Genomic DNA, 14,166 nt, shown 5'->3' with positions numbered 1-14,166 from the left:
CTTCTCCCTCCGTGCAGCCGCAGCCCGGCGATGCCTCCGCTCCTCCCTCGGCTCACGGCAGCCCCTGCACACCGACTGCCGGCAGCCGGTTCCGGGGAGGGGCCGTGGCGCTGCACTGCGCATGCGCGGCGCTGCCGCTGCAGTACCGACATTTGGTCGCTAGGCGGCAGCACCGAGCGAGCATGCGCTGTGCGCTGCGTGAGGGGCGGGGCTTGGCGTGCGTCGGGGGCGGAGTTTGCGTGAGGGGCGGGGCTTGGCGTGCGTCGGGGCGGAGTTTGCGTGAGGGGCGGAGTTTGCGTGAGGGGCGGGGCTTGGCGTGCGTCGGGGCGGAGTTTGCGTGGGGGCGGGGCTTGGCGTGCGTCGGGGGCGGAGTTTGTGTGGGGGCGGGGCTTTGGCGTGCGTCGGGGCGGAGTTTGCGTCGGGGCGGAGTTTGTGTGGGGGCGGAGTTTGCGTGAGGGGCGGGGCTTGGCGTGCGTCGGGGGCGGAGTTTGTGTGGGGGCGGAGTTTGCGTGAGGGGCGGGGCTCGGCGTGCGTCGGGGCGGTGTTTGCGTCGGGGGCGGAGCTTGCTTGAGGGGCGGGGCTGGGCGTGCGTCGGGGGCGGAGTTTGCGTCGGGGGCGGAGTTTGCGTGAGGGGTGGTGCTTGGCGTGCATCGGGGGCGGAGTTTGCATCAGGGGCGGAGTTTGCATGGGGGTAGTGCTTGGCGTGCGTCGGGGCGGAGTTTGCGTGAGGGGCGGTGCTTGGCGTGCGTCGGGGGCGGAGTTTGCGTGAGGGGCGGAGTTTGCGTGAGGGGCGGTGCTTGGCGTGCGTCAGGGGCGGAGTTTGCGTGAGGGGCGGGGCTTGTGTCAGGGGCGGAGTTTCTGTGAGGGGCGGTGCTTGGCGTGCATCGGGGCGGAGTTTGTGTGAGGGGCGGAGTTTGCGTGAGGGGCGGGGCTTGGCATGCATCGGGGTTGGAGTTTGCGTGAGGGGCGGGGCTTGCGTGAGGGGCGGGGCTTGGCGTTCGTCGGGGGCGGAGTTTGCATGAGGGGCGGGGCTTGGCGTGCATCAGGGGCGGAGTTTGCGTCAGGGCGGGGCTTGTGTGAGGGGCGGAGTTTCTGTGAGGGGCGGGGCTTGGCATGGATCTGGGCGGAGTTTGCATGAGGGGCGGGACTTGGCGTGCATTGGGGCAGAGTTTGCCGAGGGGCGGAGTTTGCGTGAGGGGCGGGGCTTGGCATGCATCAGGGCGGAGTTTGCATGAGGGGCGGGGCTTGGCATGCATCAGGGGTGGAGTTTCTGTGAGGGGCGGAGTTTCTGTGAGGGGCAGGGCTTGGCTTGCTTCAGGGGTGGAGTTTCTGTGAGGGGCGGAGTTTCTGTGAGGGGCGGGGCTTGGCTTGCTTCAGGGGCGGAGTTTCTGTGAGGGGCAGGGCTTGGCTTGCTTCAGGGGCGGAGTTTGCATGAGGGGCGGGGCTGGGCGTGCATCAGGGCAGAGTTTGCTTCAGGCACGGGGCTTGGCATGCATCAGGGGGCGGAGCCAAGAAGCATCACTTTTGGATCCCGGGGATGCGAGCAATGTGACCTTGTTGAATACGTTAATACCCCCCAACACACCTCCTCCCCTGCCCCTCGCCCCCCGCAAAGGAAGCACCAACGCAGCCGGCACGGCAAAAGAGACCGCAAGCGTTTATTCAGTCACACACAGAGCCGGTCCCGGGAGAGACTCCGCACCGGGGCTCGGGGCCCGGCCCTGGGGCACCTCGGCTGTCCTACCCAGAGCCACGCTCGCCAGTCCGGCGTGGAACAGACACACGGTCGGTCCGTCAGGCTGCTGGAGAGCTGGGCTGCTATGTGCAGGCTGCCGCCAAAACCGAGGAGCCAGCTGCAGGACGCTGGCTGAGAGGAGAAAAGGGGCAGCCAGCTGGATGGGGGGGGGGGGGCGGCGGCGAGCGAGAAAGCACGAGGCAAGGAAAGGGACGGCGAGTGAAGGACGGGGACGGGGAGCCTGACAGAGAGGGAGGAAGAAGCGGCAGGAAGAGAGGCAGCGGGACGGCGACCGACAAACAAGGACGGGGAGCGGGACAGAGAGGCAGAAACGACCCTGGGCGGGCAGCGCCACGGCGAGGGAGGAAAAGAGAATAAGGGCAGGGAGCCGGACCGAGAGGTACGGCGAGGGACAGCGGCACGGGGAGCAGGACAGAGCAACAGAGAATAAAAAAAGGAAGCGGGAGCGAGAGAGAAGCGGGCTGGGGAGCAGGGAGAAGGAGAGCGCAACAGAGGGAAAGAGGACCGGGGAGCGGGACGCTGGGGCAGAGTGAGAAAAAGAGGGGCAGGGAGCAGGACAGAGGGGCAGAGAGACAAAAGAGGGAGACGAGGACTGGGCAGAGGGGAGAGAAAGACGGGGGCAAGGAGCAGAGACACAAAGGTGCCAGGAAAAGGACGGTCAGATGGAGCGAGAAACAGGGTCGGGGAGCAGGACAAAAGGACAGAGAAAAAGGCGAGGAAGAAGGAAGGAAGGATAAAGGTGGGACAGGGAACGGGACATACGCAGCGAAACAAAGCAGAACAGAGAAGAGAGGACAGGGATTGAGGAACACAGAGAGACACGCAGACTGGTACACAGAGACGGCGAAGGTAAGCAAAACCAGCGACAGGCAGGAGGACCTGGTTCTGACACCCCATCGCTCCCGATGTCGCTTCCACGGCCTCAAAAAACGCGACGTGCCGCAAGACAAGAGAATGGGAGAGTGAAAGCAAAGGCACGGGAAACTTAACGCTCTTAGTAATTTCACTGAGCATCACAGCTTACACTTACTCAATGTCTTCCGGTGTCACGGGATGAGGTACAACTGATTTCGTCTCCGTATCTCTGGACAGAGCTTTTCTCATATCTGGGGGGGGGGGGGGGGGAAGAAAAAAAAAAAAAAGATATTCTAAGACGACAGTCCTTGCACAAAGCCACGTTCAGCGAATTCTCTATTACAATAAGGTCGTTTCTAACCCAGAAGATTTCACAGAATCATAGAGTATCTCAAGTTGGAAGGGACCCATACGGATCGCCGAGACCAAGCCCCCGCTCCACGCGGGACTACCTAAAACTAAACCGTGCGACTAAGAGCATCGTTCAGACGCTCCTTGAACTCCTGACAGGCTCGGTGGCTGCGACCGCTTCCCTGGGGAGCCTGTTCCGCGACTGACCGACCGCCCTCTCAGTGAAAAGCCTTTTCCCAACGTCCGGTCTGAACTTGCCCTGACGCAGCTTCGTCCCGTTTCCTCGGGTCCTAGTGCCGGTCACCGGAGAGAGCGGAGGTCAGCGCCTCCCCCTCCGCCGTCCCCCTCGAGGAAGGTGTAGACTGCGATGAGGTCACCCCTCGGCCTTCCCTTCTCCAAGCTGAACAAACCAAGTGACCTCAGCCGCTCCCCCTAAGTCTTGCCTCGGAGACCTCTCGCCATCTCGGTCGCCCTCCTCCGCGCACGCTCCCAGAGCGTTGTTCGGCGGCACCGCTCTCGACTGGAACCTAACGCTGCACGTAACTCAACTGAGCGGAAAGGAAATGACGGGCTAAAGGGACAAATACACGATTTAAGGCAGCCGCAACGATGGCAGATGTCTGTCCGGAGCCCTTCTATTTATTTCACAGCGCTCCTGCGTATCAAACGAACGGTACCAGAGCAGAAAAGGTATACGGCGTGGCCACGTTACCCCTCGGGGAGGACGGCGAAAGGAGAGAAGATCTAGAAAGAGGAAGCAGCTGGTACTTCACTTTTGGTAACAGAATTAACATCAACATGTTCCTTCCCTTTGAAATTGAAAACGCCACCCAATTCTCTGCCACTGTTGACCACCGACACTTGTAAATTTCTACTGAAACAGCTGAGGAAAACAAAGTTTCAGGTCCCTGGCTAGGGGAAGAAGCCAGGCAAGTGCCGCCGTTCCTTCCCCCCGACAGCACTAGCAAAAAAAACCAGCCGCTGGGGGCGAGCGTTGCTCCGAAAGAAAAATCAGGTGAGAAACCGCGTTTTTATTTTCAGCTTACCTACAGGATAAATGTCTTTGTAGTTGTTTCTGCCACAGATGCTACAAAACGCGTAAACTGCACAAAGATTAAGTTTTGTAACTGATCTAAGGTTCAGTACGAAAAGCTACCTAAAGGAGTACGCAAAGTCCCACTCATCAACAATCATCTGACCCTGTTTCACATTACAAAAAAAAAAAAAAAAAAAAAAAAGTAGTAATGCTAATCACACAGACAAGCCCAGGAACCCTCAACATGAGAATCTTTCCCTTCAGCCGGAGGCAGAACGAGTACTTACCACGGCCATCCTCATCTGGCTCTCCGCTGCTAGCAGAGCGGCACGCCAACGCTGTCCGGTACACGCCGTAGTACGCCTAGTTGCTTCTACGTATTTACCGCCGCCTGATTTGATACTCTCACAAAGAGATCGACGAAAAAGCCACCCTTTCTTTGAAAAAATAAAAACCAAAACCACACGGTTAAGGAACGGTAGGCGAACGTATTTCTAAATCATAACCCACGGCTTGCAGGCAGACCAAGAGCAGCTCTGACGATGCGGTACACTCATCAAACATCTTTCACGCCGGAATAACAGATGTACTCCTTTACCACGGGACGCAGCCGGCACAGGGACAAATTTCATGCTGGTTTTGTCACACGACCGTTCTTCTGCACCAGCCAGTGGGTTCCGAATTAAGGACGGGACAGGCTAAACGCTCACACGAGCCTCCTATCCGTAAGAAACTATTAAAAATAGAAAAAAAAACTTCCACGTTTTAGATCGCGTTGCCTTAGGGACTGCCTCCGTCAAAGCCTGCCTGTTGGGGGGGGTGGGGGGGGGGGGCGCGTGTGCGCGCACGCACGCGCGTGAGGCGTGGAAATCGGTCGCAGAATTCAGTTGCCTAACGAGAGACGGCCCTTCTCCTCGCAAGGCAAACGTTTCAAAACGTCGTACTCTTTTCCGATTTTACCGGCTGGTACGGGGTTGCCCTACCAGCATGAGTTGGGGACCCGTCCCTCTGGGTCCGTGCGACGCCAAATTAAATATTCTGCAAGTAACCGAGCAGGAGATGGAAAGTAAGCTAAGATACTCTCTGCCGTACAACGTTTGTTCGCCATCGTCCCCGAGGGAATCGCACAAAGCCCGCGCTTGCTGAACCGGTAGGTCGGAGGCCCTACGGGAAACGGCGCTGACGTCTCGCCAAGCTCTTCTCCTGTCAAGAAGAGGACCTTTTCTGCGGCATCCCTATTGGCGTTCGGCCTGCTTTCGGCTCATTCTGGCAGGTCAGCTTTCAGAGAAAGCCTGAGATTTCAAACCGCCAAGCAACATTCACGATTCTTGCGCTCTGACTACGGGGAATTTCAGCGAATCGGAACGCTACTTGGAGCCACGTTCCGGGTCTGTTTCGCCGCAAACCAAATATCTAAGCCACGGACCGGGCGCCCGTCGAAAAATTACTTTAAAAGGTTAAAGACAAGCACAGCACTCACTTTTCTGAAATTTCTTCCAGTAGCGCCATCAATTTAGCAGCCGAACCCAGCCGTCGAAATTCCGGTGCAACGGAGCGAGCAGGAACGCGTCCGTGCCGCTCTTCCCCGGCCACGGAGCCTTCCGCTCTACCCGTTACTGCGAACGTACGGAGCATCGGCGCAGCAGCACCTGTGGAATAACGCACCGCCCACAGCTATACAGAAGAAGAATCCGAGACGACGGTAGAAGACCCCAGACCAAAAGTCGCCGCGGGACTAAGGGACGCGCGGACAGCGCGCGAGGGGCGGGTGTCCGGGACCCAAGCGTGGAACGGCCCCGGGATTTCTTTGTTCCGGGTCCCTCTCTTTGGAGGCGCCCCGCCCGGGCCGATCCCGCTGCTGCACCTTTCAGTTACGTTAATTATTTTACAAAATCCGACACCCGGAGACTGCTGCCGGAAGCCTCGGGTCGAGCCCGAAGGAGGAGGAGGAGGAAGCGCGCCCGAGAAGAAGCGTGCGCGCGACACCGTGAACGGGGTGCGAACGCTGGGGCGGCAGCTGCTCCTCCTCAAACAGAGACAGAGAGAGAAAGAAGAGGGGGAAAGCCACAGGGTACAGAGGGCGGAAGTGGAAAAGAGGGGCCGGGAGCCGGACAGAGAGAGGTGCAGAAAGAGGCCGTCGGAAGGGAAGGGACGGGCTGCGGGGCAGAGGGGGACTTGCCAGCGCCAGGTTCGCGGTTCCACCCGATAATCGTAAAGGTCTCTGCCAACCTCGACGATTCGGTCGCTTTAAAAAACAATCGGGATCTCGAGGCGGACCGAGAGAGAGACGGAGAATATAAAAACGGTCGCGGCTAAGAGGGCAGAGAGGGAGGAATCGCGAGACGGGGAGAGGCAAGCCGGGCAGGGGAAAAAGTCCCGACAGGCTTCTGCAGTGACAGGGAGGAACTGAAAATTCGAGAGAGGGAGCTGGACAGAGAGAGAGACGGGGAAAGGTAAGACGGTGGCGAGCTACCGGGCAGAGAAGCAGAGTTTAAAGCCGGGGACCGGGAGAGGGACAGAGAGGGAAGGAGAAAGGAACGAAGGGCCGGGCTGCGGGGCAGACAGGGAGGAAGGAAGAAAGAAAGAAAGAGGGACAGGGAGCCAGACGAACCGCGACGGGGAAAGAAAAAGGTACCGACGGGCTAGGAGGCAGAGAGGGGAGACTTTAGAAAAACAGGGACGGGGAGCGAGACGGAGAAAAGGAACCGTAGCGACGGGTGCCGGGACAGAGAGGCGGGCCTTCAAAACGAGGGGCAGGGAAGAGGCTCGAGAGGGACGGAGAAAGAGAGAGACTCACGACGACTCGCTACGGAGCCGAGAAGGAAGACCTCGAACAACAGGAACGAGGAGCCGCACAGAGAGCGCCAGAGACGGCAGAAATACCGACGGGCTACAGGACCGAGGGGGAGGAATGCAGAAACAGTGGCTGGGGGCCGGACAGAGAGACAGGGAGAGAGAGAAGGAAACAATAGCCACGGGCTACGGGGCAGAGAGAGCGAGGACCTGAAAAAGGTGGGGACAGGCAGCCCGTCAGAGCGAGATGGAAAAAGAACATAGCGGGGAGCAGAAAGCAAACCACGGCGGGGTGGGAAAGCGAGGGGGGCAGAGGAGGGCCCGCGACGCAGAGGAGAGGCGATGGGGCCCCGCGGGCCCAGGACTCACCGCAGCTCTGGCTCTCGGCGCTGCCGGGAGAGCTTGCCAGCGCAGACGCTTCTTTCTCCTGCTCTCCGCCTTTCCTTTGCTGTCACTCCGGTCGCTCGGCTGTCCTCCGCCTAAGAGAATACACGGGTGTCTTACAGCTCCGAGGAGACGAGTCTGCCTAGATGAGTAGCCTGCCTCCCTCCCTCGGTACGCGGCCGCACCGTGCTTTGGGTTACGCGTGGCGACCCTGCGGTGCCCGTCGGCAGCCTGACCTGCCGCGGAGCGCAACGAGGGATCTTTCCTCACCCGGCGAGGCAGGCGCTCTCTTGCCTGCAGCGGGAGGCAGCTGCCGGCCGGAGAGCCTTCCATCTCTTCTTCTTCTTCTTCTTCACCTTTCTCTGGCCATTCCAGCTTCCCTTAGGGCAGCTCCTGTCCACGGCCGGTAAGCGCTCCGCCGCCTGTCCCTTTTCGCCCCCACGCCACGAGGCGAGCCAGGCCAGGCACAGGCGAGGCGGCTGCAGTCGACGGCATCCCCAAGGGAGGGACGGGCAACCACGTCCTCAGCGCGGCCTGGGAGAGGGAAAGAAAAAGCAGCGGCCGTTACTACCGGAGGTCGGCCCTGGCCGGAGACCCTCCTCCTTCTGCAGGGGCTCCCGGAGACGCCGCTCTTTCCCCGCGCTGCTGCTGCCGCTGCCGCTGCCGCCAGCACCCCCGTTCAGGAAGAAAGCGGCACAGGCGAGGGCCAGCTTGCCGCCTTCACGCCAGGGCTCGGGGGCGGCCTGGGGCTGCCGGACAGGCTTCCGGAGAGTCCGACCGGTAGCGCTCGTCTCGGGACACCGGGCAACGCCTCACCGCACGAGCGCGCGCTCTCTCGTAGCACGGCCGCACCGCTGCTCGGGAGCGGCTGGAAGCCTGCAGAAAACCACTCGAAACCGGCAAAAAAACCCCAACCTCGCGCTCCTGCGAGAGCAAGTCGGGCTGTCCGGCAGCCCCGTCCGCGAAAACGACGCCTCCCGGCACGCACCGGCAAGCGCCGCGTGGCAGCCGTTAGAGTGCCGTAAGACTACACTTCCCGGCGTGCTCCGGGGAGCCAATATGGCCGACCAGCAGCCGCGTGCCCCAAGACTGCAACTGCCGGCGTGCCGCGGGAGGCAGCCTTCCACGCTTCCTGACCCTGCGGGGACACCGTCCCGTGCCCTCACCCCAAAGCCGACTCACCCGAAAGCCCCGCCGAGCCGCGACGGCAGCCCCGAGCTCCGCAGCGCGGCTCCGGGCTGGACCCCCCCCCCCGCCCCCGCCTCCCCTCAGCCACCTCCGAAAGGCGCGGACGCCCGCCGGCTCCGGGCAGCCCCCGCCGCCCGGCTCCGGACGGTCTCCCCGCCCGGTTCCGACACGGCGCGCACCCCCCCCACCCGCCGCGCGGCTCCGGGCAGCCCCCCTCCCCTCTGTGACACGGACCCCGCCGCCCCCCCGCCTCTCCTCGGAGGCGGCACCGCTGCCGCCGCCCTCCTCGGGGCTTTCCCCGGGACCCGCCGGTCCGTCCCGCTGCCCCGCTCACCTTCTCCCTCCGTGCAGCCTCAGCCCGGCGATGCCTTCGCTCCTCCCTCGGCTCACGGCAGCCCCTGCACACCGACTGCCGGCAGCCGGTTCCGGGGAGGGGCCGTGGCGCTGCACTGCGCATGCGCGGCGCTGCCGCTGCAGTACCGACATTTGGTCGCTAGGCGGCAGCACCGAGCGAGCATGCGCTGTGCGCTGCGTGAGGGGCGGGGCTTGGCGTGCGTCGGGGGCGGAGTTTCTGTGAGGGGCGGGGCTTGGCGTGCGTCGGGGGCGGAGTTTCTGTGGGGGCGGGGCTTGGCGTGCGTCGGGGGCGGAGTTTCTGTGAGGGGCGGGGCTTGGCGTGCGTCGGGGGCGGAGTTTGCGTGAGGGGCGGGGCTTGGCGTGCGTCGGGGCGGAGTTTGCGTGGGGGCGGGGCTTGGCGTGCGTCGGGGGCGGAGTTTGTGTGGGGGCGGGGCTTTGGCGTGCCTCGGGGGCGGAGTTTGCGTCGGGGCGGAGTTTGCGTGAGGGGCGGGGCTTGGCGTGCGTCGGGGCGGCCTTTGCGTGAGGGGCAGGGCTTGGCGTGCGTCGGGGGCGGAGTTTGTGTGGGGGCGGAGTTTGCGTGAGGGGCGGGGCTCGGCGTGCGTCAGGGCGGTGTTTGCGTCGGGGGCGGAGCTTGCTTGAGGGGCGGGGCTGGGCGTGCCTCGGGGGCGGAGTTTGCATCGGGGGCGGAGTTTGCGGGAGGGGTGGTGCTTGGCGTGCGTCGGGGGCGGAGTTTGCATCGGGGGCGGAGTTTGCATGAGGGGTGGTGCTTGGCGTGCGTCAGGGCGGAGTTTGCGTGAGGGGCGGTGCTTGGCGTGCGTCGGGGGCGGAGTTTGCGTGAGGGGCGGAGTTTGCGTGAGGGGCGGTGCTTGGCGTGCGTCGGGGGCGGAGTTTGCGTGAGGGGCGGAGTTTGCTTGAGGGGCGGTGCTTGGCGTGCATCAGGGCGGAGTTTGCGTGAGGGGCGGGGCTTGTGTCAGGGGCGGAGTTTCTCTGGGGGCGGTGCTTGGCGTGCATCGGGGCGGAGTTTGTGTGGGGGCGGAGTTTGCATGAGGGGCGGGGCTTGGCATGCATCGGGGTTGGAGTTTGCGTGAGGGGCGGGGCTTGGCGGTCGTCGGGGGCGGAGTTTGCATGATGGGCGGGGCTTGGCGTGCATCAGGGGTGGAGTTTGCTTCAGGGCGGGGCTTGTGTGAGGGGCGGAGTTTATGTGAGGGGCGGGGCTTGGCGTGCATCGGGGCGGAGTTTGTGTGAGGGGCAGGGCTTGGCGTGCATCAGGGGCGGAGTTTGCGTGAGGGGCGGTGCTTGGCGTGCATCGGGGCGGAGTTTGTGTGGGGGCGGAGTTTGCGTGAGGCGCAGGGCTTGGCGTGCATCGGGGCGGAGTTTGCAGAGGGGCAGGGCTTGGCTTGCTTCAGGGGTGGAGTTTGTGTGAGGGGCGGGGCTTGGCATGCATCAGGGCGGAGTTTCTGTGAGGGGCGGGGCTTGGCATGCATCAGGGCGGAGTTTCTGTGAGGGGCGGGGCTTGGCATGGATCTGGGCGGAGTTTGCATGAGGGGCGGGACTTGGCGTGCATTGGGGCAGAGTTTGCCGAGGGGCGGAGTTTGCGTGAGGGGCGGGGCTTGGCATGCATCAGGGCGGAGTTTGCATGAGGGGCGGGGCTTGGCATGCATCAGGGGTGGAGTTTCTGTGAGGGGCGGAGTTTCTGTGAGGGGCAGGGCTTGGCTTGCTTCAGGGGTGGAGTTTCTGTGAGGGGCGGAGTTTCTGTGAGGGGCAGGGCTTGGCTTGCTTCAGGGGCGGAGTTTCTGTGAGGGGCGGGGCTTGGCATGCATCAGGGGCGGAGTTTGCATGAGGGGCGGGGCTGGGCGTGCATCAGGGCAGAGTTTGCTTCAGGCACGGGGCTTGGCATGCATCAGGGGGCGGAGCCAAGAAGCATCACTTTTGGATCCCGGGGATGCGAGCAATGTGACCTTGTTGAATACGTTAATACCCCCCAACACACCTCCTCCCCTGCCCCTCGCCCCCCGCAAAGGAAGCACCAACGCAGCCGGCACGGCAAAAGAGACCGCAAGCGTTTATTCAGTCACACACAGAGCCGGTCCCGGGAGAGACTCCGCACCGGGGCTCGGGGCCCGGCCCTGGGGCACCTCGGCTGTCCTACCCAGAGCCACGCTCGCCAGTCCGGCGTGGAACAGACACACGGTCGGTCCGTCAGGCTGCTGGAGAGCTGGGCTGCTATGTGCAGGCTGCCGCCAAAACCGAGGAGCCAGCTGCAGGACGCTGGCTGAGAGGAGAAAAGGGGCAGCCAGCTGGATGGGGGGGGGGCGGCGGCGAGCGAGAAAGCACGAGGCAAGGAAAGGGACAGCGAGTGAAGGACGGGGACGGGGAGCCTGACAGAGAGGGAGGAAGAAGCGGCAGGAAGAGAGGCAGCGGGACGGCGACCGACAAACAAGGACGGGGAGCGGGACAGAGAGGCAGAAACGACCCTGGGCGGGCAGCGCCACGGCGAGGGAGGAAAAGAGAATAAGGGCAGGGAGCCGGACCGAGAGGTACGGCGAGGGACAGCGGCACGGGGAGCAGGACAGAGCAACAGAGAATAAAAAAAGGAAGCGGGAGCGAGAGAGAAGCGGGCTGGGGAGCAGGGAGAAGGAGAGCGCAACAGAGGGAAAGAGGACCGGGGAGCGGGACGCTGGGGCAGAGTGAGAAAAAGAGGGGCAGGGAGCAGGACAGAGGGGCAGAGAGACAAAAGAGGGAGACGAGGACTGGGCAGAGGGGAGAGAAAGACGGGGGCAAGGAGCAGAGACACAAAGGTGCCAGGAAAAGGACGGTCAGATGGAGCGAGAAACAGGGTCGGGGAGCAGGACAAAAGGACAGAGAAAAAGGCGAGGAAGAAGGAAGGAAGGATAAAGGTGGGACAGGGAACGGGACATACGCAGCGAAACAAAGCAGAACAGAGAAGAGAGGACAGGGATTGAGGAACACAGAGAGACACGCAGACTGGTACACAGAGACGGCGAAGGTAAGCAAAACCAGCGACAGGCAGGAGGACCCGGTTCTGACACCCCATCGCTCCCGATGTCGCTTCCACGGCCTCAAAAAACGCGACGTGCCGCAAGACAAGAGAATGGGAGAGTGAAAGCAAAGGCACGGGAAACTTAACGCTCTTAGTAATTTCACTGAGCATCACAGCTTACACTTACTCAATGTCTTCCGGTGTCACGGGATGAGGTACAACTGATTTCGTCTCCGTATCTCTGGACAGAGCTTTTCTCATATCGGGGGGGGGGGGGGGGGAAGAAAAAAAAAAAAAGATATTCTAAGACGACAGTCCTTGCACAAAGCCACGTTCAGCGAATTCTCTATTACAATAAGGTCGTTTCTAACCCAGAAGATTTCACAGAATCATAGAGTATCTCAAGTTGGAAGGGACCCATACGGATCGCCGAGACCAAGCCCCCGCTCCACGCGGGACTACCTAAAACTAAACCGTGCGACTAAGAGCATCGTTCAGACGCTCCTTGAACTCCTGACAGGCTCGGTGGCTGCGACCGCTTCCCTGGGGAGCCTGTTCCGCGACTGACCGACCGCCCTCTCAGTGAAAAGCCTTTTCCCAACGTCCGGTCTGAACTTGCCCTGACGCAGCTTCGTCCCGTTTCCTCGGGTCCTAGTGCCGGTCACCGGAGAGAGCGGAGGTCAGCGCCTCCCCCTCCGCCGTCCCCCTCGAGGAAGGTGTAGACTGCAATGAGGTCACCCCTCGGCCTTCCCTTCTCCAAGCTGAACAAACCAAGTGACCTCAGCCGCTCCCCCTAAGTCTCGCCTCGGAGACCTCTCGCCATCTCGGTCGCCCTCCTCCGCGCACGCTCCCAGAGCGTTGTTCGGCGGCACCGCTCTCGACTGGAACCTAACGCTGCACGTAACTCAACTGAGCGGAAAGGAAATGACGGGCTAAAGGGACAAATACACGATTTAAGGCAGCCGCAACGATGGCAGATGTCTGTCCGGAGCCCTTCTATTTATTTCACAGCGCTCCTGCGTATCAAACGAACGGTACCAGAGCAGAAAAGGTATACGGCGTGGCCACGTTACCCCTCGGGGAGGACGGCGAAAGGAGAGAAGATCTAGAAAGAGGAAGCAGCTGGTACTTCACTTTTGGTAACAGAATTAACATCAACATGTTCCTTCCCTTTGAAATTGAAAACGCCACCCAATTCTCTGCCACTGTTGACCACCGACACTTGTAAATTTCTACTGAAACAGCTGAGGAAAACAAAGTTTCAGGTCCCTGGCTAGGGGAAGAAGCCAGGCAAGTGCCGCCGTTCCTTCCCCCCGACAGCACTAGCAAAAAAAACCAGCCGCTGGGGGCGAGCGTTGCTCCGAAAGAAAAATCAGGTGAGAAACCGCGTTTTTATTTTCAGCTTACCTACAGGATAAATGTCTTTGTAGTTGTTTCTGCCACAGATGCTACAAAACGCGTAAACTGCACAAAGATTAAGTTTTGTAACTGATCTAAGGTTCAGTACGAAAAGCTACCTAAAGGAGTACGCAAAGTCCCACTCATCAACAATCATCTGACCCTGTTTCACATTACAAAAAAAAAAAAAAAAAAAAAAAGTAGTAATGCTAATCACACAGACAAGCCCAGGAACCCTCAACATGAGAATCTTTCCGTTCAGCCGGAGGCAGAACGAGTACTTACCACGGGCATCCTCATCTGGCTCTCCGCTGCTAGCAGAGCGGCACGCCAACGCTGTCCGGTACACGCCGTAGTACGCCTAGTTGCTTCTACGTATTTACCGCCGCCTGATTTGATACTCTCACAAAGAGATCGACGAAAAAGCCACCCTTTCTTTGAAAAAATAAAAACCAAAACCACACGGTTAAGGAACGGTAGGCGAACGTATTTCTAAATCATAACCCACGGCTTGCAGGCAGACCAAGAGCAGCTCTGACGATGCGGTACGCTCATCAAACATCTTTCACGCAGGAATAACAGATGTACTCCTTTACCACGGGACGCAGCCGGCACAGGGACAAATTTCATGCTGGTTTTGTCACACGACCGTTCTTCTGCACCAGCCAGTGGGTTCCGAATTAAGGACGGGACAGGCTAAACGCTCACACGAGCCTCCTATCCGTAAGAAACTATTAAAAATAGAAAAAAAAACTTCCACGTTTTAGATCGCGTTGCCTTAGGGACTGCCTCCGTCAAAGCCTGCCTGTTGGGGGGGGGTGGGTGGGGGGGCGCGTGTGCGCGCACGCACGCGCGTGAGGCGTGGAAATCGGTCGCAGAATTCAGTTGCCTAACGAGAGACGGCCCTTCTCCTCGCAAGGCAAACGTTTCAAAACGTCGTACTCTTTTCCGATTTTACCGGCTGGTACGGGGTTGCCCTACCAGCATGAGTTGGGGACCCGTCCCTCTGGGTCCGTGCGACGCCAAATTAAATATTCTGCAAGTAACCGA

The 14,166-nt window shown here is 61.0% G+C and overlaps 1 protein-coding gene across 1 annotated transcript; it reads right to left on the bottom strand.

The window, feature by feature from the left end:
• Positions 1 to 1,640: 1,640 nt before the first annotated feature.
• LOC129203448 (proline-rich protein 36-like) lies at positions 1,641 to 13,890 on the bottom strand. The gene is made up of 2 exons (XM_054817941.1): positions 13,402 to 13,890; positions 1,641 to 2,862 (listed from the first exon to the last, which is right to left on the bottom strand). Exon 2 carries the CDS (start codon positions 2,768 to 2,770, stop codon positions 1,667 to 1,669), a length of 1,104 nt encoding a protein of 367 aa, XP_054673916.1. The 5' UTR covers positions 2,771 to 2,862; positions 13,402 to 13,890; the 3' UTR covers positions 1,641 to 1,666.
• Between the last annotated feature and the right edge of the window lie 276 nt (positions 13,891 to 14,166).

Source organism: Grus americana, chromosome 2 (assembly GCF_028858705.1).
Source record: "Grus americana isolate bGruAme1 chromosome 2, bGruAme1.mat, whole genome shotgun sequence".
NCBI classification, from domain to species: domain Eukaryota; kingdom Metazoa; phylum Chordata; class Aves; order Gruiformes; family Gruidae; genus Grus; species Grus americana.
The sequence above is the reverse complement of the archived record's forward strand: the minus strand, read 5'-3'. Positions and strand labels throughout refer to the sequence as shown.